This window comes from Telopea speciosissima, chromosome 1 (genome assembly GCF_018873765.1).
Source record: "Telopea speciosissima isolate NSW1024214 ecotype Mountain lineage chromosome 1, Tspe_v1, whole genome shotgun sequence".
NCBI lineage: Eukaryota > Viridiplantae > Streptophyta > Magnoliopsida > Proteales > Proteaceae > Telopea > Telopea speciosissima.
In genome coordinates this window covers 16,575,486-16,601,804 of record NC_057916.1, presented here as the reverse complement: position 1 = coordinate 16,601,804, position 26,319 = coordinate 16,575,486, and the positions used below count along the sequence as shown (strand labels likewise).

At 39.8% G+C, this 26,319-nt stretch overlaps 2 protein-coding genes, 1 long non-coding RNA gene and 2 other non-coding genes across 5 annotated transcripts; all 5 read left to right on the top strand.

The window, feature by feature from the left end:
- Window positions 1–1,932: 1,932 nt before the first annotated feature.
- On the top strand, window positions 1,933–6,607 carry LOC122640105 (gamma-interferon-responsive lysosomal thiol protein-like). Its single transcript, XM_043833238.1, has 5 exons — window positions 1,933–2,245; window positions 2,647–2,712; window positions 2,867–3,007; window positions 6,043–6,135; window positions 6,319–6,607. Exons 1-5 carry the CDS (start codon window positions 1,988–1,990, stop codon window positions 6,547–6,549), a joined length of 789 nt encoding a protein of 262 aa, XP_043689173.1. The 5' UTR covers window positions 1,933–1,987; the 3' UTR covers window positions 6,550–6,607.
- Window positions 6,608–7,822: 1,215 nt separating this feature from the next.
- Window positions 7,823–7,895, top strand: TRNAK-CUU. The gene has a single exon. It is a non-coding gene; the product is annotated as a tRNA-Lys (tRNA).
- A 4,437-nt stretch (window positions 7,896–12,332) lies between these two features.
- TRNAS-CGA lies at window positions 12,333–12,414 on the top strand. The gene has a single exon. It is a non-coding gene; the product is annotated as a tRNA-Ser (tRNA).
- A 185-nt stretch (window positions 12,415–12,599) lies between these two features.
- LOC122644424 (eukaryotic translation initiation factor 2 subunit alpha homolog) lies at window positions 12,600–25,710 on the top strand. Its single transcript, XM_043837925.1, has 7 exons — window positions 12,600–13,099; window positions 20,656–20,712; window positions 20,790–20,876; window positions 20,958–21,104; window positions 21,229–21,333; window positions 25,248–25,346; window positions 25,523–25,710. Exons 1-7 carry the CDS (start codon window positions 12,716–12,718, stop codon window positions 25,676–25,678), a joined length of 1,035 nt encoding a protein of 344 aa, XP_043693860.1. The 5' UTR covers window positions 12,600–12,715; the 3' UTR covers window positions 25,679–25,710.
- LOC122644440 lies at window positions 21,508–22,975 on the top strand. The gene is made up of 2 exons (XR_006330373.1): window positions 21,508–21,551; window positions 22,794–22,975. It is a non-coding gene; the product is annotated as an uncharacterized LOC122644440 (long non-coding RNA).
- Window positions 25,711–26,319: the final 609 nt, after the last annotated feature.

Sequence of the window (26,319 nt, the reverse complement as noted above, 5' to 3'; positions counted from 1 at the left end):
GGCTTTAATTTTAGGCATAGTGTAACAATTCCACAGAGCCTTCCAAACTTTGGTGGGAGTACCTTTCCAACGGCTGATCTTAGACGAGGACGGAGAGTTCCTGACCTTCTCATCTTTCAAGTTGCATTGCATATGGTATGCAGATTTAACGGAGTACCTCCCATTTCTAGTTGGACCCCAAACCTGGGTATCTTCAGAGGGGAATAAGGCTAACCGAATCCTGGTAATGGCCTTGATTTCTTCCTGGGTGAACAAAGACAGCAGGCAGTCCCTCTTCTCAGAGGTCAAGCTCCATGAAGTTCATAACTTAAAGGATTGTGTTGAGACGTATTGTAAGGCAACGGGTCAAGCCATCAACTATAATAAATCAAGCCTTTGTTTCAGTCCAAATACACCTTCCAAGATAAAGAGATGGTTCTCTAGGATTTTGAAAATGAAGTATGGGGAAGGGCCATCCAAATATCTAGGTTTGCCAACTGCGGTGGGTGTTGACAAAACTGCTCTCTTCCATGAAATTTCAGATAGGACTACCAAGAGGATGTGCGGTTGGGCACAGAAGCTCCTCACTCATGCTGGCTGAGAGGTCCTACCGAAATCCACTGTTCTCCCTAGTGCCAATTATACAGCTGTGCATTTTAAGCTCCCCAAATCAGTGCATGATCGCATTAGGAAAGATGCTACCCACTTCTACTGGGGGGAAGCAAGGACAGCACCAAAACCCCTTGGGTTGCTTGGGCAAAGATGTGTCATTCGAAGGAGAAAGGAGGGCTTGGTATGAGAGACACGGAGATGCATAATATGGTTTTACTTTCAGAGGCAGCTTGGAGGCTTTTCACTAATCCTCAGTCTAAATGGGCAAGTTTTATGAAGCAAATATATTTCCCCCACTACGACTTCATGGAGGCTACTCTCGGCAGCACTTCGTCTTGGGGATGGAGAAGTATCATCGAAGGGAGGAAGATTCTCAGTCAGGGCCTTATGTGGAAGGTAGGATTGGGGACTGGAATAAGAATTTGGGACGATAGTTGGGTTCCCAACCTCCCCCACTACAAAATTCAATCTCTGAGACCATCATACTGCACTGAACAATGGGTCTCAGGTCTTATTGATGAGGAGTCTAAACATATATAAGACCTTAACCTTCTCTTCATCCCAAACACCAACTCAGTCAAGAATATTAAACCCACATTGTTTCCTCTTTCTATTCTCATCCAATCAACCATGGTGTGAGAAGAAGGGTCTGAGAGCGACGACGATTTTTGTTGGATTTGGGAAGAAAGATTGTCCTAAACGATTTTAGGGTTTCTGTTGGATTGTGAAACAGAGTGATGGTTTGGTTTAATCGATTAGAACCAGTATGGTAGATTTATTTTGGGGTTTAAATTGATTCAACCTAGATTAGATGTAAATTCAAATTTATTTGAATATCTGTTGATCTCAACCATTGGATATAAGTCAAGACAAGCGACGCTCTTAGAACGCCTGAAAGTAGGACGCAAATATCGCCAACGGAAGTTGAGGATCCGGATCCTAAAGACTATAGAGGAAAGCTGAGTAGCTCACCAGCCTAGCCTGAATTTTTATCCTCTCCTGTTACAGCACGGTGTTGTACTGCATCGTGCGGCGGCTGCAGAGGCCATGTGCACCATGTGGGGCCCGCTGTGCCACATGGCCTCTGCATCGCCACACGATGCAGTACAACACCGTGCTGTAACAGGAGAGGATAACGATTCGCCTAGCCTAGCCTGACCTCCCGAAAGCAAAAGTGCAAAAGCGTAAAGGGCATTTTCGTCACAACGATAACTTTGGAAACCAACCCAAATTGATAATTGAAGCGAAAGTGCAAAAGCGTGAAGGGCATTTTCGTCACAATGATTGTTGGCACTTTAGCTCCGCGATTGCTATAAAATTGACAGAGACAGAGAGCTCTTCGATCTCATCCAGTCATCCTGATTTCCCAATTTCAGTTTTTCTTCACTCTCTTCCTATGGCTTCTCTTAGATTCCATTCTCTCCTTCTTCTTCCGAGCTACATTTTCGTGTTCGCTTCTACCAGAGTTTGTTCTTCTCCTGCACCGAAAGTCTCGTTGGCTCTGTACTATGAGACCCTCTGCCCTTACTGTTCCCGTTTCATCGTTAATCAACTGGCGAAGGTCTTCGAGAAGGAACTCATTACAATAGTCGATCTTAAGCTCGTTCCTTACGGAAACGCCAGGATTGAAGACCAAGACCACATCGTCTGCCAGGTCTCTACTTCATCGTTCTACTCTCTTCAAGTCTTTCAACTCAATTCTGGCTAATTTTTCTAATAAAGTTCTTATAGAGCGACAGTTATGGCTTCTGGGTTCTAACTTCTGAGAATGTTAAATGATGTTTTTGTTCAACTCAAAAGGTGGAGGTGATTTCGGTGATTCCATTCATCCACTGGAAGCAACTCCGGATTCTTTCTCCCTTAAATGAATCATTATTCAGTAGTCCATCCGGCCTAACCGGGTTTGACTTGGCCCAACCCAACTCATAGGATATCAAATTAAAAAAACAAGATTCTTTTTTGTTTTTTTTTTAAAAAATAATTTGATGCAATAATAAATGAAACCATCTTAACTTTGATGGATGTTTCCTCTTGAATTATTGATTTTTTTTGCAGCATGGCCCAATGGAGTGCTTGCTGAATACCGTGGAAGCCTGTGCTATAGATGTCTGGCCTGATCTGGTATGAAACTGTTTTTACTCCTCTCTTTTTCTGAATTTCTGATCTTACTGTTAAACTAGGATCATACAAACATGTAAATTCACTTAGAAAGATGAAAGATTTTTCTTTCTACTTCATTTTAAACGTATTTTAACCCCTTGAACTTCTGATGCAGAATGAGCATTTCAAGTTCATTTACTGTGTTGAACATATGGTATTAGAGGGCAAGTACAAAGGGTGGCAATCCTGTTTTGAGAAAATGAATTTGAATAAAAAGCCCATCGAAGAATGTTATAATAGTGGACGTGGGAAGGAGGTTAGTTTCCTGAGTTAACTACATTTCATAACTATGCTCTGGTCATTTGTGTTTTGATAGATGGCATTGAACCTTACCCTTGTTGATAGCAGACGAGAGTCAAGATTTTGTAATTGCATATATGTGAATGGGCCAGTAAATGCTGTGTTTTTGTGCCTTTCATATTTTCAAATTGTTTACCTCATCATATAGATACAGACAAGCAGTAGGAGTGACAAGTTTCATTGAGTTGTTGCTTAGTAAGGCAAGGTATTGCTAGAAAGTTGATTATGTAATTATCATGCTTGTTACAGCTTCTGACAGGTTTAGTTTGAAAACATTCCCAATCCCCTGATGGCAAAGTGGGAGGGATGTGGTACCTTTGATCAAACCTTTTAGGTGAGGAAGGTCTGTAGAGTCTTAAAAGATTTTCTCGGGGGGGGGGGGGGAGATTAAGAGCAAACTACAACCATTGAGATCACTTTAGTTTGTAAACTACTTTTGAAAACTGCAACAACGTTGACGATGTTGAGGAAAGACAGAAAAATTGAAAATCACAGTCACTTTAGGGTAAAAGAATGATACATTTCTTTTAACAGGTATCAAATGAAACTGATTTTCATTAGTCAAGCGAAGCAGTTTTTTCATTCCATAAAGGTGTCTTCCACTACAAATGGAAAAGAATGGTGGTAAGATAGGACACACTTAGGTGTTATGTGAATTTTCAGGAGAACATACGCGATAAATACTACATTGTGTTCGATGAATTTTTAAAACAAAACGTAGAACTCAGTTACATTGAGCATATGTAGGAGTAATAATACCTTAAAGTTCTCCAGAGCTATCTAATATCTTCACTTCACTGAGAATCATCCCAACATGCAGCCATAACCAAAAGAAACTCTCCTAACTAATGAGCTTTGCATGTTGTGCTACATGTGGATGTTGGACAAGTGTGTGTCCATCAAACCCGGTTCCGTCCTGTTCAACCCGGTTCACCTTTGTATTGAACTTTTATACATTTTAGTTTAATATTGTCACATGCGATATAATTTTTTTGAGCATTATGTGTCCGTAAGTTTTACTTAAAATGGTAGTCACGACTAGGGTTTGGGCTAGGCACCCTTATCACATGGTCGTCGCATTGGGTATGCCTAGACATGCGATGTCAGGGTACGAATGCGAGTGCTCACATGTTTGATGTGTGCATTTGCGAAGAATCTACTTTGTCGATTCCCTCATGTATTACTGCCAGATGTAGGAAGGGATAGACATGTGTCACCGACACCCTATGCCTGAGGGAACCTTGTTACTGCAAAGTGTGACCGCATTCTTTGGTTCATCAATGACTGAGACTCAAGTGAGTCAAAGCCGGTGGTCTGGGAATGCGTGAACACTTTGTGAGTGAAGGAGTTATCCAACATGGTCACCACTGCCCGATTGGGGAACACCAAGATTGAGACTGTCTGTGTATGGTCGGATCGGAATCTGGATCCAGTGCCGTTTTGAAAATGGTTTTGCAAAAATCTATTTTACATAAAATGATAGATTATTTATGATTATTTTCAACAAAGTGTTTTATCAAGTTTTGCGGGACCCGATCAGATGCACAGACGCTCTTATATGGACATGTACTATGGATTGGGGTTTGGCAATACATGTGTAAATGCCCTAGATTCCATAATGATGGTGTTGATTAGTGGGGGGGGGGGGGGTTGTATATGATAAATTGTTATCATATAGGGAGTTATTTGGAATTTGCTATTTTAATTGGTTCTTTATTTAATTAATGGATATGGTGCTAATTGTAATTATCCATAAATATTAAATAAAGTAACTAATTAATATTTTCCCTATTAGATTCTGCTTCTTCACCTTTTTTAAGCACTCTGAGTTTAAACAGAACTGCCAAACTGAGAGGGAGAGAGTAAGACTCTCACTGGGATTAGTGTAATCCATCAAGGTTTTAATTAAACCCTCATCTATAAAAGGGGACCAAAACGCAGAGGGGGCACACAGTGCTCTGCGTTTCAGCCTGGCCCCCTCTCTCCTGCGTTTTGGTCTCTCTCTCTCTCCCTCTTGTGATCTCTCTCCTTATTCTTCTAGTTTCTCTCATTTGTGTTTGAGAGTTAGGGTTTGTGAAACCCTAGATCTGTGCTGAAGAATTAAAGAGCAGCTGGGATTGGCTTAAAGAACCTTGGTAGCACCATTGGAGGTTCAGATCTGTTTACTTGGAGCGCTCACTGGAGGAAGAACCATTGTCTATTGGAGGAGCAACACTTGAGGCTCACCAGGTTAGCAGTTCTTGATTAATTCCTTCAGTTTTAATTATTTAATATTCATGGGATGCGAAAGAAACTCAAATCAATTTATTTCCGCTGCGCATTCGAGTATGGGATGGATCCCTCTTGCCATGTGATGGATTAGAGATGATTTTCTTTGTCCCTATTGCGTTCCATAATTGCATGGGACACAACAGGGAAGGAGAAACCCTAACAGGGATGCACCAGGGTTCCCATGGGCGACCATGGGAAACCCTAAAATAAAATGGGGCACCCATGGGACACCATGGGATAACCCAGGGTGTGCAATTCCCTAATTTTTCTGTATATTGGTTTGCCATGGTGAACCATTTTGATCCCATGGACCGTAGTTTTGCCTACAGTGGAAACTACAGATGTAGAACTTTATGAAGCCTGAAATGTTTCTCTTCAGTTGGACCAAGTTCCAGGAAGGAATCATGGACTTACTTTTGTTTTGGGGGATGAGACCTGATACTCTTGAACTAATTAAATGTTTATGTTTGAATAATCATCATGCTTGGAGGTTTCTTGATTCTCCATATAAGAGTTGCATTTTCTTTGGTTTCCCTTTCGAAGCTTTGCTGTAATAACCTCATAACTGAGAACTGCCTGCTTTAATCTTTGATATTTTGTTCAAAAGAATGAACTTAAGAATTGCTTGGAATTTCAAGTTCTTTGCTTTATAACCTTTTCATTTTCCCCTCTTTTGTTTTCCTGGCTCAGAGTGACACTGGGATTACTTGTTATGTGCAGATTGAACTTAAGTATGCAAAAATAACTGATTCTCTTAATCACCCTCATAAATATGTGCCTTGGGTAACTGTCAATGATCAGCCACTCTATGAGGTTAGATCTCTTCTCCTCATTGCCAGATCAATCATACTTCTGTTTACAAAATTGATTTTTCTGTCAAAATTAAAAATGATTTGGTACACTTACGCCTGCTAATTCCTCTTGTCTTGAAAATGGAATAAGAGGAATGAGAAAAATGAACGTTGCTGCAGCATAACCTTGTTTCTTTTTCTGTAGGACTATGAAAACTTCATAGCTTATGTGTGCAAGGCTTACACAGGCAATCCTTTGCCCGAGGCTTGCAAGTCACTAACCCATCAGATCGTCTCAGTGGAGAAAGCAAACTCTACCTCTGAAGTTTGTTTTGCAGATGAAACAACCAAAACATCAGCTTCATACTCGTCATCACTGACAAAAACAGGAAGAACATTGACTGCAGGAACTCCATGGAGGCGCCGGATGATGTAATATTCCATATAGAAGTCATACTTTGATGTTATCTTTTGTGCTTGACCCATTATGGGCCAACCCGAATAATTAATACGTAATAATTGAGAAAATGAAAATTAATGCATCATTTCTTAAGTGTTAAGAACTCAGTCTCTCATGGTGAATTGGTTACAGCTCTCTTTGTAGACAAAGGCAAAGCTTGTGATAGCTTGAATGAACAGGGTGGGGCTCTCTCATGTCCACCAATATTTGAAGTCCTATCAAACCCCATGTATGGATTACTTTTGAGTGTGAGAGCTCTCGGACTGGCCATTTTTGTCATAAAGATTATGATCAGATATTAGCATTCATATTCAGCTCAGGCCTGGATCCTTATTAGCCCTAAAAAACTGACTGTTTTATGTTCCAATGACCAAGAGAGAAACAGGAATGTGAGGTGTTTGTATGGGTCTAAAGGGCATAGCGCACATTATGCCCACATATAAATAGATTCGGAGTGTGCATTTCTCTTTGGGGGGGGGGGATCCTGACTTCATATTGAGAAAGGACTGTTGGATATTAAAGAATGGTATAAAATGGCCACTTGATCAACTGTTTCTTAGGCTAAAACTTAACATGTGAGCAGGGGATCTCAAGGTCTATCTGTTCCCAAAATTTCAGTCCATCCAACCTACAACTAGGTGTACCATCCATAGATTCCATAGTGAACAGCAAGTCTAAGAAAACCGATCTCATAAATACAGAAAAGAAAAGCCGAAACAATTTGACAATAAATGTAAGAACTAGAGAAAGACACCATAGAAGCAACTTTGGAGCTTTTCATCTCTCATAATGGTTCTTTTATTGATGTTAGAACTTTGTGGATATAACATTACCTTCACCTCATGTTTTTCAGTCCAAAAGCATTACGACGCATAAATTGGCAAAATCCATAGGTTGAAGTTTGAAACTACTGTATATAATGGGTTATGATTGAGTTTGGCCAACATATTGCTGTCCACAAATGGTTAACTACCATCCAGTTGATTGCCAAAATTGCAAGATCAACCCTTCATCAGTTTAATGGCTGAATACAGAAGGGAGGATGTATTGATGATTCAATAGATTATGGGTCAAATAGTATGACAACCTATTGATTGGGTACAAAGGTTTTTCATACAGTTGAGATAGATCATGAAATTTGATACGGTCATAGTCTAATAGGATGATAGTCAAAATTACACTCCATTAGGTAGAAATAACTTGTCAATAACTAATATATTCTCTTTGACGAGATTTATATTCTTAAGTAGCCCGTCTAGCTCAGTTGGTAGAGCGCAAGGCTCTTAACCTTGTGGTCGTGGGTTCGAGCCCCACGGTGGGCGGTATATGTTTTTCCATTTTGTACTAGAAGAGTATGGTGGGGCCCGCTGCAGCATGCACTTGCATAGGTGATCCCCTGTCTTTGGTAAATAGTTGGAACATGGAAGTTCTATATCCACCATTCCACCTTTAAACTCAAACTCAAATATAACTTGCCATATGGTCCGAGGCCATTTTTTACAAATATGAATTGCCATATAGTTTTTGTTTTTCTAATGATTTATTTTGTCATTGGTTTTTTTAAATGGAAATTATTTTCTCATCCTTTATTATTATTATTAGGGGACAGTTTTCATGAGGCGAGAGTTTCAAGGCTTTAATAGGGGCGGGGGACACGACTGTGCAGTGTAAGCTTGCACGACCATGTATAAAATCTTTGGCCTTATTATTGTTTAGCAAAAATTTGGGAGAACAAACGTTGCACTATGCTTGGCAAAAGAGGACACCTAACTTGTGCCACATAGCATATAATCTAGAAACTTATGAATAGTTAGGGTAAACCTTGGATTAACTACGAAAAAAATTTGATGGTCAAACTCAATTATATGACTAACTTGTAATAGATTATACCTATGTATTTTCAATGTTTTACAAGCTCAAACACATCAACAATGACTTCTTTTTTTAAGCTTAAAAAAACGTACCAATTCAAGCACACTTTGAATTATGCAAAAATAACCCTTTGGGGCCCTTTTTCAATTAGTTATTGTATGAGATGCATGATTGTTTTATAATTCATCTTAGCCCTTTTTCTATTGCCATGTTGCGTGGAGGTTCAAAAGGCGGTATTGGATATATTTTTAGAGATCATAGAGTAGCAACAGAAAGCCATTTCAGTTCCCTTTTGCCTTAGCTCGGTTGCTTAAGGAGAGGCTTTAACTATTCGCCATGCGTTATCTTAGGCCCTCGAATCTGGTTACAACTGATTTCAAGTTGAATCAGATAGCAAGGAGGTTGTCTCCTACATTCTTGAACCGCACCGGATCCCACCGTTAAATGTAGCATCTATTATTGATGATGTGAAACGCCTCTCTACTTCTTTTGTTTCGATTTGATTTCAGTGTTTTCCACGGGTCCTGAATGTAATAGCAGATGCCCTACCTCGAAAGGCCCTGTCTATCATGTGTATGACAGATTGGCCGTGTTCCTTTCTGTGGCTTCATGACCTTTGTTTGTCTGAAGCTAGAGGTTGTTCACATGGCTCTTTTATTCAGTAAATTTATTTCTTATTCAAAAAAATAAAATAAAAAATTTTCATATGGAATAGAGTATTTGAGGACCATTATATGTGTATATAGGTAACACTTGTGTGATTGGATTGTTGAGAAAATAAATTGTTTAAATGTCGATGAGGTAAGTAGAACTTAGCATAACTACACCTATGTACACTTGTGTAATTTTACATGTGTTTGATATGTTTGTATTGTTATTGCATTGTTTAATGAGTTTTCATTTAAGAAATATTTAAGCATGTGATTTATGTGAAAAGTTGGAACATGGGATTGTTTTGTATGATTTTGGATAAAAAGGAAACTTTATGAATTGTTTTTAAAATTGTGTATAATTTGGTATTAAAGTTGACTACAACCCTATCCAAAATGGGGTTATGTGTTGGGCCTTATGTGCAGTGTGCCATAGTGAGATGTATTGTATAGCCTCGCTAGCCATGAGATGCCTTGTCTGACTAGCGGGATGCGCCATCTAGGATGATAGTATTGTAGTCTCGCTTAGCTCACGAGATGCCTCGCTAGCCATGAGATGTGCTTCCTGGGGTGGTAGTATTGTTTTATGCCGCGTAGCCTATGGTAATGACTTAGCTAGTTGTTGTGATTATCTCACTCATATGTTCATGCAATGACAGTCGGTCAAACCTGTGCATTACTTGTGCTTGGTGGACTTAATATGTATTGCATTGTTTGGAAAAGTTTAAACTCGTTTTGATGAGATTATTGTTATTGCCACATTATTTTACTAAGTGATGTATGTTCTTTTATATATAAAGTTTTTAGGTAATTTACACATATCACCCCTGAGGTTTAACGAAAGTATAATTTTATCCCCCATTTTTGGATAATTCTGTGTACCCCCTTGAGGTTTACAAACGTTAACACATACACCCATTCCGTCAGTTTATGACTAACAACGTAGAAAATATGATGTGAACTGACAAAATTGCCCTTACAAGAAATTAAAAAGAAAAAAAAAAAAAACCCCTTCAAGTCATCTTCCCCATATCTGCAAGTTTTTTGTATCAAGTCCTTTAATTGGGCTTTCACTGTTCTCTTTTTTCTTTTGTTCTTATTCAAACTTTTATTGTTCAGAGTTGCTATCATCGTCTTGATTGTGTTCATATGGAGATTCTGTTATTCCATCTTATCTTCTCTTTCAGAGGAGGAAATCGACTCTGTCCATAGCGTTAAGAGAAGCTCTGATGAAGGGAGCTGAAGAAACTCATTCCACCGACTGCTAAAACTCTTTCTCTTTGTTGTTCATCTCTATCTTTCTGTTCGTTATAGTCTTCTCTTTTCAACAAGTTTTTGATTTTCCCCTCATTTGCAAGGGAAACCCACAAATCTCTTTCACATACCCTATCTCTGTTGGTCGGATCGGGGATTGGGAACCCGGGTTAGGAAAATATCTGCTTTCTTATGCGATTTTCAGTAACTCAATCTCAAATCAACTGCTTTCGTCAAATACTGGATCATTGCCCTAGAGTTCATCATCGCAACTCGCTCCCTGTGTCGTCTCTCAACTTTCTTTCATTCTCTCTCATGGTCACAGTCCCGACCCTTCTCCCTCCTTTCTCGTCTCTGCTGCAACTATCCTCAAAGTTTACTCGATAAAAAGAATCTCTTTTCTTGTAATCACGAAGAAAGGACAGAGAATGAAAAATGTTGAAATCCAGGTACTGGGGTTTTGAGATTCTACGGTTTCCTTCTATAATTCTCTTCATTTCTCTGTTTCTGTCTCTCTCTCTCTTATGCTCTGCATGTCTCTCCTCTTCTGTAATCTCTCGGATGAAACCCTAGACACTACTTAAACTATAATCCCTAGAAGTTTGCATCGTTTTCCCCCTCCTCCTCAAGCCTCTCTTCTGAAAGGTTTTGCTTGCGAAGATCCGGTGGAGCTCGTGGTTGTGTGTCTAGATCAAGATAGCGGTCAGTTATGTTCTTATTTTGGGTGTGAATTGTGTATAATGCTTTAGCTTCCTGTATTTCATTTTGGATTATAGCAGGAAAAATAAACAGTAGATAATTATCCATGGAATTCGAACCTTTAAACATGGAAAATGAGGTGATTGAATTCGATATGGGATTGACGGATGAGGAGAGAACAGTAAAAGCCCAATTAAAGGAATTGATACAAAAAACCTGCAACTCATCTTCCCCAAATAGATCCGGGGAAGATGAGTTGCAAGCTTTTTTTTTATATTTTTTGTAAGGGCAATTTTGTCAATTTACATCATATTTTTAACGTTGTTCGTCATAAACTAACGGAACGAGTGTATGTGTTAACATTTGTAAACCTCAGGGAGGTACGTAGAATTATCCAAAATTGGGGGTAAAATTATACTTTCGTTAAACCTCAAGGGTGGTATATGCAAATTACCCAAGTTTTTATGTTATGTTCCATCTTATTTGAGTTTGCAGCTTATTCCACAATCTGACTGGAGTTTCTGATGAGCGAACGTGATTTTATTTGAGATTTTTTGTTATAATATCCCAGTAGTTTCTATTATCGGGTTTGGGATAAATGCAATAAATTAATTTGTTTAAATTTTAATTGTGACCAGACAGATTGGACATGAACTTTAAATTGTTGATTGAGGACATTTTATATGTTTGGGAGGACTTTTTATATTGATATTTTTTTTAATTAAAAAATTTTGTTTGATTTCATGAAGTACATTGGGAAGATCAAAGTCTTGGAATTTTAACCCTAACGAGTTTGGGTCTTGACAAGTAGTGGAGGCTACATTAGCAGAAGAGAACTAAAGCGACATAATGGTTTTGTAAATAGGGTGAGAGTGGTCATTTCATTTGAAGGGGAGATAGATAGAGAGATGGAGGTGCTAGCATACCATCCACCCTCGGGAAGGAGACACTCCCTTTTTATCATTAGGGAAAAAGAGCATTGCCTAGTCGCATGGCTTTTATGAGGCTCTGCCCAGACACAACAACACACAAAATTACCACCTCAACCCTCTATGAAATAAAAAATCCTATCCATGTTAATGTCTCTACACACGTTCTCATTGGCCCCTACATTGGTGCAAGGGTTATGTGGTAGCAATCTCTTGCCTTATCTTTCTATGTCCTCCTCACATGAATTGATTATTGAGCTTATTATTGTTTGTTCTCTTGTTATGTTAACATGATGTAGAGAACCCTCTTTAAATTTAGTAGTATTAAAATCATAGAACACCTATGTATCACAATGTCGATATGTCCGAGTGGTTAAGGAGACAGACTCGAAATCTGTTGGGCTATGCCTGCGCAGGTTCGAATCCTGCTGTCGACGGTTTTTGCCCTTTTAGCCTTATTCATCTGCCTCCCTAATCTCTTTTTAGTATAAAAACGGAATTATGAGCTCCCTCTCGCTCTCTCCAGCCAAACTGTCTTCTTCTCGCTCAGAGATCGACAGATTGAGAGGACAAGTAAAAGCTCTTAGCTTCTTACTCTACTCTCAACTTACGAGAGAACGGGTGTCGTTTCTTACTTGCATTTCCCATCCCTCTTGAGCTAAATCTTCTTCTTTCTTTCCATCCCCAGAGATCTATCGTGTCTGAACCCTAGAAGCCTTTTTTACTACATCTGCAAGTATGGCGACCAATGCACCAAATTTAGAGTGTCGTATGTACGAAGCAAAATATCCTGAAGTCGACATGGCAGTGATGATTCAAGTGAAGAACATTGCTGATATGGGTGCTTATGTATCGCTTCTGGAGTACAACAACATCGAGGGCATGATCCTTTTCTCTGAGCTTTCTCGTCGTCGGATTCGGAGTGTGAGCAGTCTGATTAAGGTGGGACGAATAGAGCCCGTTATGGTTCTTAGGGTGGATAAGGAGAAAGGTTATATTGATCTTAGCAAGAGAAGGGTTTCGGAGGAAGATATCCAGGCTTGCGAGGAGAGGTATAACAAGAGTAAGCTCGTCCATTCCATCATGCGCCATGTCGCTGAGACCATGCAACTTGATTTAGAGGTACAAAGAACAAAAATTTCATTATTGTTTTGCCAAAGTTGATCGTTTTTCTATGTAAGATATATTTTTTATTTTGATTTAGCTTACTTCGATTTGAATGGTTAATGGCGGATCCTGCATCTGTATGTTGGGGTTAGATTGCCAAGCTTGAATATTAGCTTCTATTGCAAACCAAACAAGCCAGTAGAAAAAGCCCAAACATCCCTAGCCATGTCACTGTCTACAAATCAGTGAAGGGCCGCTTGTTTTTCATAAAATCACAGAACATACATTTTCCTTTACTCAAGGGGAAACTGGATTGCCCCAAAAATTTCAGTACTGTTTTGCCAAAGTTTATCGTGTTTGTATGTAAGATATATATTTTTTGTTTTGATTTAGCTTACTTCGATTTGAATGGTTAATAGCGCATCCTACATCTGTATATCCGTTGTCTGTGTTTAGGGTCTTGAATATTAGTTTCTATTGCAAACCAAACAAGCCAGTGGAAAAAGCTCAAGCATCCCTAGCAATGTCACTGTGTTCAAATCAGTGAAAGGCTTGTTCTTCATAAAATCAGATAACGTATTCTTGACTCAGGAGGAAATTGGATTGCCCCATAATATATATATATATATATATTTTAAATCAGATGACCCTGAGATACGAGAGCAATAACAGAAGGAGTCAAAGAGAAGATATCTGAGCTTCTCTCTGTCCATGCCCTTCTATCCTCTCCCGTCCCTCTAAAAGAATACTCTTTTCTTTTTTAGAGGACAAATTGTCACATTTAAATTATGTGTCAGATATACTAATTCCCCACTCCATTCATCCAGAAATCTTAGTGCAAGCCCTTCGCCATCTGAGTACAAGATGCCCCTTCTTTGCATTTATTGGTATTCTTTCTCTACCAGTATATGAAGGATTCCCTCACTTTCCATCCAAGTGAATTCCTCTTGAACTTCAAATTCCATTCTTATGCTCTTCTATTCTTTTTAAGAAGTGATTTATTGGAAAAATTTGTTTACATCTCTGGACCTTCATTTACGTGGACACCCCTTCTTGTCCAGTCATCTTTTCACATTCAAATTTTGTCCTCTGCCCGGCTGCCAGTTTGGTTCTTGCTATTTGACTGTCTTGGCTTTTCATGGTACCTTTTGGAGCTCAGGATCAATAAGACTGAATAACTCTCCTCAGATCACATCCTAGGTTGCAATCTCTGTGCTTTTGTTCCATAGTCCTCCGCCAAAAGGTATATTTATTCATTTTCATTTTTCAAACCACCATGACCATTTCCCAAGCTAGGTTTCATTCTTGACATATGGTCTACTGGGCCATAACCTCCAAATTTAAGGTTTACATCTTCCCTGCCAAGGAGATTATACTTATTTTTCTCACTCGTCCCTTCCTAATTGGAATCCTTAGGAGTTTCTCATTTTTGTTCACCACAATCTTAGGCATCTTCTGGAGGATCAAATCACTGTTTGCAAGACAATTCTTATATATGTTATTGATAGCAAACAGCAAGATTGAAAGGTCAACAAAAGACATTAAGCCATAAATCCCTCTTTACAGAAGAGGTTTGTCAGCTTGTACTCACTGGGGGGACATTCAACTGAAGAAAATGAATCTGCAAAGCCTCAATAGCAATTAATTACTTGATAGACCTCTTTTTGTTCTTGTTTCTTATTAGCATGTTTAAGGCACTTAAATGAGTGGTTTTTAAATAAGTTGCTAGGCTGTCAACTAAACTAGTTCTTTAAAGGAGTTTGAGTGGAAGTCGGGTCTCGTGTTTCTCTTGCCCTTCCCTTCTCTGTGACATTTTTTTTTAATTGTTTTTTTGGATGAGGATAAGGCAGTGGACTTTAAATTTTTTATAGACATATAAAAATTGTTTGAAGAAGTGACTTGGACATGGACTATGGCCAGAGAGGATATACGTTATTGTCTTGTTGCTGCTACTTTATTTCTTGCTTCTGTTTGAGTGTTTATTGTCTGTTAGCAATAAACACTTAGATTTTATTTTTTATTGCTATTTTGTGTTTTTGGAATTCATCTTATTATTGTTAACAATTTTTTTATGGTTTTTTAATTTGTTTCTCGAGTTTGTTACTTTGCAGCTATTATCATATCAATATATTTTTTTGATAGGTAGGCCCCAAGTAGAGTTGAACTCATGACCTCTAAATTGTCAGGTGTTGGTCCATTATCACATCAATGTATTCTTGTTTACAAGTTTTATAATTGATGTTTTTTCAGTCCACTGGTTGGATTCTTAGTCCTATCACCTGCACTTATTGAGAACCGACAAAATCTTGATGAGATTTGTATAATTATGTTTGCACTTTCCGTACTATTTATGTCTCACTTGTTTAATTCATCCTACTTTCTTGCTGGTCAATGTATGTGGGATTCAAGAACTTTAGTTCTCTCTATGACTGGGAGCCACTTGTAGAATGGGGAGAACTTTATTTTTTGGGGATGAATAAAAAATTCATTATCAAAGGAAGAGAAAGGGGGTGGGGCCGGAGAACAAACAATCAACAAGCAAATTACAAGACTCTCTACCTTTACATAGGGGGAAGCTAGGCTTGAACGAGGGAAGGGGAAGAACCCCAAGGAATCACATAGACAAATTTTAAGGCGGCGGCGCATCGGTAGGAGGCCAAACAAGCAAAAAACCAAATCATAACATGACAAATATGCCCATCTTCAGTTAGCAGGCAGGAAATGAGCAATCCAAAATTAATGCAGGATGGCTCATCTGATCAGAACAAGTTGTCACAACAAAGAGCATGTCGCATCGGCGGTAGACACGTGGGGGGAGGGTCAACAATGCCGGCGGAGGATGGGTGAGCGTAGATTGCAGGCCCAGCCCTAGATTGGAGATTGATGGACCATGTGTAAGGGGTTTGTTTACGCTAGAGCGATGTGGAAGCCCACTGGTTTGACGGTCCAGATGGGTTGTTGCACCGGAATGAGTCGTCAATGGACTCACATGAGTGGCAAAAGATAAATGCAAGTTGGTTGTGGGCCCCCATCCTAGTAGAAGAGCCTAGAAGAGGCAAACGAGGAAGAAGAGTTGAAGATTGCGCATCATGACCTGAAACAGACAAGGTTGCAACATAGGTGGGTTGCGGCGATGGGTTACCAACATTAGAGGAGCCAAGAGCAGAGGCATCCAGACGAAAGCGAATGCTCGAGGAGCCAGGAGGATGGTTGCCACATGTGATGGGATTTGTCGCTACTTTGGGACCAGAGATATCGGCATAATGTAGAGAGGAGAAGTTGTTGCTACCAACGGTCCTTGTTGAAGCATGGATCATTGATGGGGAGGATTGCATTGCATCGTGTCCGCTAGGGGAAATAGAGGCAGGTTGACCTCTTTGGCGAGTTGGGCGATGACGACGGCTCCTATGCTGGCCACGAACAGGAGAGGGATTTGGACCAACCGTGGGAAGAGGGGTGGGAGGCGAAGGGTAGATTGTGTAGGGATGAACACGAGGGACAAAGGAGAAGGTGACAGGGATATGGAGTTCTTTGTCAGGTGCAAATTGAAGGGAAACAATCATCGAGAGCTGGGGTTTTGGGGTAGCAACAGATGGAGTTCTGTCCGAAGACTTTACAGATTACGCAGTGAGGAGGGTTCTAGTCATAGATCACCTCTTGCTCGAGCAAGAATCCTTCATTGTCGGATACTGTAATGGAAGGAGGCACTATTTATGTTGAAATGTCAATGCAGATTCTCGCATAGGCTAATCTGTCTCTCTGTTTGGTTCTTGCATTTGAGTACAGAGGGGTGCCCAAAACCGATCCAATATACTCAGATCGTCGAAGCACCAGAAGTGAAGAGGGAGCCCCGACAGGGAGATCCACACTGGGATAGAGGTAAGGTCGACTTTGCGGAGTTGGAGATGATGATCCCAAAGTCTCGGGAAGATTCCGGCCAGTCTGCCAAGGACCTCCCTCTAGGGCACGCAACTTATCACATTCTTCAGCAAATTTAAAATGAAAAACCATTATCTAATAAGTACGTATCTAGTTGCCCTTGAAGTCTCCATTGCTTAGAGAGAGTGTTAAACAATGTTGAGATGAAATGTCCGACTAAGGAGTTAGAACAAAGACTTGCCTCATGATTCAAAAGGCTATTTGGGCAAAGAGCGATCTTAGAGTTTCCAATGAAGGAGGGAGGGACAAAGTGAATGGGAAGACCTTCACGGGAAGGCACAGGGGCCGGGCTGAAAAGGGCGGACCAGGGTATACCATCCTGGAGAGGGGGTAGCAGCGGGGGTAACAGGGTGGGAGGTTGGGGGGGGGCTGGGAGGAGGCGGGGAGAGAGGGACAGAGGCAGGAGCCCTGAGTGGTGATGGCACCACACCAAGGGGGCCAGCCATGGTGGCCAGCTTCTTGTTGCCCAATGGGGAGAACTTTACCTTCCCAAGCTACATGGTTCTGTGTCTGTTTAATTTCCATTTCTTTTGGTTCACGCATCATTTGCTCAGTTTCCATGAGTTTTCCTCTTCAGTGCTATCTCAAACTGCACTTCTTAATAATATGTGCTTTGTTGTATTTCTTCATTTCCTTATCTTCCTCATGGTTGCTACCCTCTACAAATTCCCTTTCACTTTTTAGTAATGCATGGTTCAATCTTATTTATTTTTCTCTGAATTCATCTACCCCCTGCTATGGTACTGACCCTTTTACTCTTCTGTTACCCCTACGAGCTTCCCTAATACATTGTTGGATTATATCATGGGCCTAAGACTCATATGGTTATGTGGATGGTCACACTCGTACCTGACCTGAGTTTGGTTATTGAGTCCTTTGTAGAACAGATAGGTTTCATTAACTTCCAATTAGCTAAATTACCTAGAGTTCTTTCAACAATAGCATTCCAACATTGTGATGATCTTTCTGGAGTGCCTGGGGAATTGGGAATAGATGATGAACTCCTTTCCAGTCTCGCAGCCAAGGTAGAAGCATGTTCTTCTGCAACCTCTTATTCAATAGTACCAACTCCACCCAGCATGATTTTAATTAAGTTGATCTTTAACACTGGAATGGACTCAAATATTTGAGAGCTCCATTGAACATTCTCAATTTATTAGTTGATGGACCTGAGATTATTCCATTTTCCATTTGATTATAGATTCTTCACATAGAAACAAAATTATTCTTCCTAATTTGTTTGAAGTCCCACTGAATTTCCCTGTCAGCTTCTTCTTGTCCCCTTTTAGGGGATCATTCTGGAAACATCAGGAATGTTTGAGACTCCCAGTAACTCACACTAATTGCACCATCTCGCTGCTTCATTCTCAGATGTCTGCATCAGTTGTTTATGTATATTTCTGTTGCTGGAAAAGAAAACACAGGGATTATACTACTTGCTATTTCTCCTTTATGTTTAGTAGAATCAGTGCATTCTATTGTTAACTTATTGTAAGTAGTATGATCTCCCCCCCCCCCCTTCTCTCTCTCTCTTGTGCATACACTTGCTTGGTTTACTCTCATGAGAATATTATAAATTATTTATACAAGTGCCTGAACTCGACAAAAAGTTTACTACTGTACAGACTTTGACATAGGCTCAATAGCTCTTCTATGAGATGAAGCTGCTATTAACAAATTCAGCGCCTGCCAGGCTGTGGTATGTAGTGAAACATTGTAGTCGGTTGAGAAGAAGACATTAGAATTGTTTCGAACTGCTTTTATGACTCATTCCTGCCCACCAAAAAAAAAAAAGAAGCGAAAAAGGAAGAACAGGTTATATTATAATTCCGGTTCCAATGCCAAGAAGATATAGTGAATGGGAAGTATTAACTTTCACTTAATTGCCTTATGCGAAGGAGGAGATTGGGGATGAGGTCCTTGGAAAGATGTGGTGGAAAAACAGAGGAAGTGAAGGGGTGATTATGGAAATTTAGTCGGTGACTTCCTTCCGGTTTCTTTTCAGGTTTATGGAGGAAAAGTGATGCATATTTGATGATAAATTAAGAGATTGACATGTTGGTTCTAATATTATGGAGTGGGTAATCCAAATGATTTGCTGCTAATGCTGGCAGAATTCTCTTGGATTCTCAATGGTGGAGCATTTTATGTTAACAAATTCAGGTGTCGAAGTGCTTTTATATAAAAAGTGCTGTTTTTGCTTCTAACATACTGATGAACATGTTGTTCAAGTGTCTTACCAATGAAACATTTAATCTATTAAGGGTGTCACTATCAAGGTGAATTTAGGAGTGGTTTTTTGAGGCAATGTGTAGTGTGGTGATAGACCTTTGAATAGGAGTGAGTTGCCCCACATCTATCTGTCTGCTCTACTTACTCTCTCCCTCCCAAAGGCTCTAACCCAGCTTATCCAATGGGTTGGCACTTGGCAGTATAACCTTTGTCATCACCGTGGATTGATCATCATAAAATTCAGAAATCTCTAACTATCGCCAAGTCCTTCACTGCTTCATTCGCACCACGACACCATGTTTGAGCAGTTGAGCCTGGAGCTAGGACCTCTTTCGTGGGCTTGGCTCTTCTATGTGACGGTTTTCCAATTTTGAGCTGTTGGAAATGATAGAGTAGTTCTGGTCAAGGCTGTTGTTGGAAGGACTCGTCGTTCCAGATCTGAATCCTACCCCATTCCCGTCCAAATTACTATAACTTAGGGTTCTGCCATTCTCTCCATCACTTTCCATGCATGTTCTTAAGTTGAATTTCCTTCCATTGCTCAGAGGAAGACAATCTGGCTCTCTTTGGTATTTGTCACAAGTATGGCAACCACATTAGCACACTGAATGCAAACAGCTGGAAAAAAGTTCCCATAACCGAATGTCTTGCCGCTGCCATACCTGAAGACACTCACGCATAGGATGAATTTCCCTCCCACTGTCAACAAACAGAGGCCAGTTAGTGTCTCGATTGTTGGGGACAAAATTATCCAATTCGTGGATGCAGTAATGCTTTTAGCAGTACTGTAATACCCATGTTTGTCTTTGGTAAATTGGTTAAAATGAAGATTCGGGTGGGTAACGTGGTAAACTGAAACCCAAAAATGGTTAATCTGGTAATATTCCCTAGTTTTAATGGCAGTTCAGCCTTGTGATCTGATGGTCCATGAAAACAGCGCTACTTTTTTCCATTGTTCTATCCATTTCTTTGTTATTCTTTCTGATGCTTCTGTCTTGAGCCCTTGAGCTGCTTCATATGACTTAATGGTGTATGTTTGTTTGAATAATCTTTACCTGGGTTTCACTTCATCAGTGAAAACTTCTTGTTAGTTGATCCCCCACCCCCACAAAAAAAAAAGGGAAAAAAGAGGCCGTATGTGGGAATTATCCTCGTGGGCCAAACCATTTGTCGGGCTTTGTGTTCCATTCTTATTTGTGCTGTAAGGATAAATACATTTCCCCTCGTGTAATTGATTGATCGACAACTTATTTGTAGTTTCCAGGCTAGACATTTCAATATCTATTATTACCCTTTAGTTGTACCATAAGATAGCTGAAGGAAGTTGCATAAATGCTGATGAAACTGTTGGTTTTAATCTCCTTGTTATGGACTTTCTAAGCATGATTTAATTGTTTCAGGATCTGTATATCCATGTTGGTTGGCCTCTGTACCGCAAATATGGACACGCTTTTGAGGTAATACTCGAGACCACTGTTATTAAGATTATTTTCGTATTATCTGGATTTCAATCCTAATGTTATTGTTTGAACAGGCATTCAAGTTAATTGTGACTGATCCTGATTCGGTGTTGACTTCCCTCACCCGTGAAATTAAAGAAGTTGGGCCTGATGGTCAGGAGGTAATGTTCGTTAGCATTCATACTTGTTTTACTATCTGTGTATTGATGCTGAGGGCCTTTTGCGGCTTGCTAATATTACAGGTCACTAAGGTAGTGCCTGCTATGTCAGAAGAGGTAAAGGATGCTTTGATAAAAAATATTAGGAGGCGGATGACCCCCCAACCATTGAAGATTCGTGCAGATATTGAAATGAAGTGTTTTCAGTTTGATGGGGTTCTTCACATCAAGGTTTTGATTTTGGCTTTTATTTGTTACTAACTGCATGGGATTATTAGCTGAAACATTCTCCCCTTGATGTGTTTTTTGGCATTTGAATGTTCCAATTTCTTGTCTATAATCTTTTACCTTGCAGGAGGCTATGCGGAAGGCTGAAGCTGCTGGCAATAATGATTGCCCGGTGAAGATTAAACTGGTTGCTCCTCCCCTCTACGTTCTTACCACTCAAACTCTGGACAAGGTCAGTGAGAAGCCTGACAGTAATTAAAAGCTGTCCAACTGTTTTCTGTTTTAGAGCTTATTTTTTGGGGAATAAAGTAACATAAGTTATTGGGCCACTGGTGTAGCCTAAAGAAGGCTATCACGCCAGGACCAATTCGGTTAGAGAATTTTATCAGGATCTAAAATAAAATGCCTGCGATGGTGATGATGATGATAATTGAAGATGAAGATAGATAGGTGATGCAGCTCCAAGAAGGAAGAAGAAGAAGAAGAAGCCCTGAACTTAGGGCTTGAATAGGGAGCCATAGATTAGGATTATTATTTTCCATACTTGGTTTATTTTCCTGTTTTTAGATTGAACCGGTTTAGAATTGGTTGCACCCAATTGGTTCAATTGGTCTAATTTAAGTGAAGTGTTCCTATTGGTTAATAAGTCCTTATATCCTATTGGCTAGTATAGAATCTTCTTTTAAATTAGTTGTTTTAAGTTGGATTCTTCTATTTTAAGTTAGTAGGGGTATCTTAGTCAATTTACTGTTTTAAATTAGCTAAGTTAGAATAAAACTCTCCCTTCCACGATTTTTGAAGGAGAAGACTTTAATTTGTACTAGGACTTGGCATAAAGCCATATTATAAATATATTAAATCGTGGAGGGCTCTCCCACATTGAATTTGAATTAAAAAAAGACTGTTACTGCTGGCCGATTGCTGCTGCTGCTGTTCCTGCTCTTTTGTGAGTGCATCCTTGTGGATTTCAAGGTGGATAGGGTGGGTGGATTCCTGCGACTCCTTGCATTGAGACGATCGGGAGGTTCCTTCAATTGTCAAGCTACTGCCGGTGGATTCCTGTGGTGAGTTTGAAGTTTAATTCTGCTTTTTTTATTCCTTCTCCTTCCCCATTCGATCCCTTTATTTTTAATTTGAATTCCCATAAACTCTAGTTAGTCTTAATTCTGTCCAGACCTGTTCCCTTATCAAAATCCTCTCATTCTTTGACCACAGCTCCTCCTCAACACCCCCTATACTCTATCCAAGCTGCTGCCCCTTCCCATCACTCAAACCCTAAAACCCCCACATCCCCCATAAACCTAAACACCCTAAATTCTGTAAAACCCTATTCAGCCATCAGAAAACCTTCATATTACAGTCGAACATCCCCCTCCCTAATTAGAAAACTCGACCTCAGCCCCAGCCCTTAAATCCCACTCAAAACCCTAGTTTTAGTAGTTTTCCTAATTTCTAAAACCCAAAACCCTAACCCTAAATCTGCAGAATTATAAAACCTAATCAAATCCTATTTTTTTTATATCAAAATAATCCCCTAGACCTGCTGATCATTACCATGTATCACATTCATCCATAACCCTAGCCTAAACCCTGAATTTGCCCCAAACTGCTTAGCCAAACCAGCAGCCTTATTTAGATCCTGTTGCTTGGTCTCTAATAGGATCCATCTCCTATTTAGAGCTACATTAATAGGAGGCAGCTTATAGTCCCACTAGTTGCCCAGCCATAGGAGTCCCACCTAGGCACACTTGATTCTCACAAGTAAGTTCTCAAAGAGGATTTTCACAAAGTTCTGGATTTTGTAAAATTTGATGGGTGCCTTTGAGAGCAGCCAGGATTTGCATTATGTAGAGGTGGAAGTCTTGAGTACAACAAAATAACATTAAAAAAACTCGTAGAATTCCAAAACCCTTTTAGAATTCTCCAAACATAGATAACAATTCCTAGACATGGAAATCTGATCCCAAGACATTGAAAACTGTTCCCAAGACGTTGAAAACTACAATCAAGATACTGAAAACTAATAAGGGAAGGTACTATGCTGCCTTGGAATATGAGAGAAGATGGAATCTGCTGGCCAGAATTTTGACTGCTCCAGGAGTCCACGACTTGGCTGGGAAGGGCTGGATCTGAACCAGGCCAGGCCAGGCCAGGCAGTGGGTCTGGTCGTGGACTTGGGCTGGCCTCCTTTTCTAGAGTACTTCTTGGAGAAGTACTGATCAGGCCTTTTTGAGGGCCGGCTGCTGGATCAGGTGGATGCTCTGCATCAGCCACTGACCAAGGAAAAACTTTACAAAAGGATATGGAACCAGACATTAACAGAAAACCCACCTATATCTATTTGTCCAAAATGGGACTCACATCATACAATTGGATGTGGCTCTATGTACATCAATTTTCTATCCAGCCCACCTCTAGCTAATGCCGTCTGCTAGGAAGTTGGTGGCTCTTGGCCTCCAAGAGACAATATGTTTCTCCCTCCACAACAAGTTATGTTCATGATCGTGTAGTCTAGATGGACCCTGATTAAGAGCTTTAATTTCCACTGCATTTTAGTTCCTCTTCAAGCGGTGAGTCGTTGATACGGTAGCATTATCGTGGCTGGACCGACATGACCCGATCTGGAAGCCCAGACCAAGACAGTGATACTGACCAGACCCAAACCAGGCTTTTGGTCTAATAAGGGTTGGTAGGGAGTTTATTTGGTTCTTAGGGTTACTCTGGTAATTGCATTTCATTTTATTTTATAAGGCAATTTGATACGTAGGAAAGTAGCTCTTTGTTTGAGTTGTTTTAGTTATGGAGTTTGAGGAGTCTTTTTTTTCTTTATACCATGACTGTAAATCCAACAGTTAGGCAGAGATTATTGAGTGAAATCTGGATTTGAGTTATCTTCGTGGTTGTGGGGTTGAGTCAGTGACCAGGTTGGTTGATCATCGATTCTCTCTTCTCCATTATTTTCTTCCATCTTCTTCCTTATCTCAGGTATGACTCCTCTTCCATCTTCCCTTATTCTTCTTCTCTTTCTTTATACTATGATTGTAAACCCAACTGTGAAGTTTTGACTGAAGCCTGGCAAGTTTCGCCTGTAGGTTTCAAGTGCTGGTTTTGAGGTCCAAATGCCAAATTAGTAGGTCTTGAAACTTTTGGGAAACCCTATTGTAGACCCTCTAGTTATAATGGAACCCTATTATGTTTTTTTTCTACTTATCTTAAAGCCTTTTTATTCCAATGTTGATATCCATAATTCCAACTTTGCATTCATCTCTGTTTTTGTTTCATTCACTTAAACAATATCATATCATTAGCAAAAAACATATACCAAGGGATTGATCTTGAATGTCTCTAGTCAGCTCATCTAAGATTATTGCATACAAATACAGGTCTAGAGTTGTTCCTTGATGTAATCCAATTGTGATTGGGAATTCACTACCTTGCCCCCCACAGATTTTACACTAGTCACAACACCATTATACTTATTTTTAACAAGGGCAAGAGATCTCTACTTGGTCGCATGGTCTCTACACAAGCGTATGGGCCAATGGGTGAGTACACCTGGGTATCTACCTCAGGGGCAGAGGCGTCATCTGACGGGCCCTGTGAGAGGGCGTAGGAAACACCACCAAGTAGAGATATTTTTCCCTTTTAACAATGTCCACACATTCTCTCGAATAACTTTTTTTTTTTCTTCTAATACTTAACAGATTAACTCTCTAGGGAATCATAATATTTTCCTAAATCAGTAAAGACCACATAGAGATCCTTCTTACATTTTCTAAGTCTTTTCATTAGTCTCCTAAGCAAATAAATAGCTTCCATAATTGATCTTCCTTGCATAAAATCAAATTGGTTATCCAAAATAATAGTTTATTGTTTTAGGAGGGTTTCAATTACTCTGTCTCACAATTTCATATGTAACATAGTCTTGGCCTCGAAAAACATAAAATAGCTAGCTCTTTTTCAATATTGGATGATCGTTACTCTGGGGATATTTATCAACTTATCAAATAACATGGTTTGGTTCACGTTATATTCTTGCTCCGACGCTTTGAGTATTACTCTGCAACCTCCTAATTTTTAGTTCACTTTCAGAGAAAGTTGTCAACAATCCATTTTCACTGTATATATCATAATCTTGTCGTGTAGGAGCAAGGGATATCTGTTCTTAACAATGCAATCAGGGCCTGCACTGAAGCGATAGAGAGTGAAAAGGGAAAACTTGTAGTAAAGGAGGCAGCAAGAGCTGTGAGTGTCAAACTTCCAACTTTCCATTTATTTATTCTGCTTTCTTTGCAACTCTGAAAACACTGATTTTGCTGCATGGTTCCATTGAAAAGGACATTGTTTTTAAGAAATTTAGAAGCCTCACTAACTACATTTGATTCTACTATGGGGGGAACTGATTTTGTGCATTTCTTTAGGTGAGCGAGCGGGAAGATAAACTACTTGCTGAGCACATGGCGAAACTGAGCTCTCAGAATGAGGAGGTTAGTGGTGATGAAGACAGTGAAGAAGAAGAAGATACGGGAATGGGAGAAATTGACGTGGAAAATGCAGCCTCTGGATTAGCAGAATGAAGGCACAACATGTTAGATTGAGGTTGGGACTTCCATTTTTTCATGGCCCTGGTTGAGAGTAGTTGTATAGAACCAATTTCATTGAATTTTGTTACCGAGTCCTCTCCCGAGAAAGCAATTTATGTAACAGTTGGAATGATCATGTTCTCAAGTTCATTTGGAGGATACTTTTGTAGTTTATATTTATACCTTACTGCTGCAGTGATGCATCATGGAACAGTTTTTCAATTTATGCTATTTGATGAACAGTAACAGAAAATTGTTTGCTATAGCCTCGAAGTGACATTCATATTTTTTCCGTCCCCTTTTCAGTGTAAAAGGAAACCTGGGGGATCCGGCTTGACTTTGTTGTATACTATTCTATGCTTTATCTGAAACTTTGTCCCAAGCAATCTTGGCCAAAGTCATTTCATAGAGCTGACAGGTACCATACTGTTCGGGTTTAAAAAGCCACAAAGGCGTACAGGCCTGCCTCTCATTCAAAACAGTGCCCCACTGAAAAACAAGGGTGGCGCTCTACTATATTTTGTGGTTGTGGCACTCGGACATCTTTCTTCTGTTTCATGGTTGGAGCTGCTTTCACTTGAAATTGGTTCTCTTCCAACAAATTAATGCACAATTTCTTTTTCTTTTCTGTACAC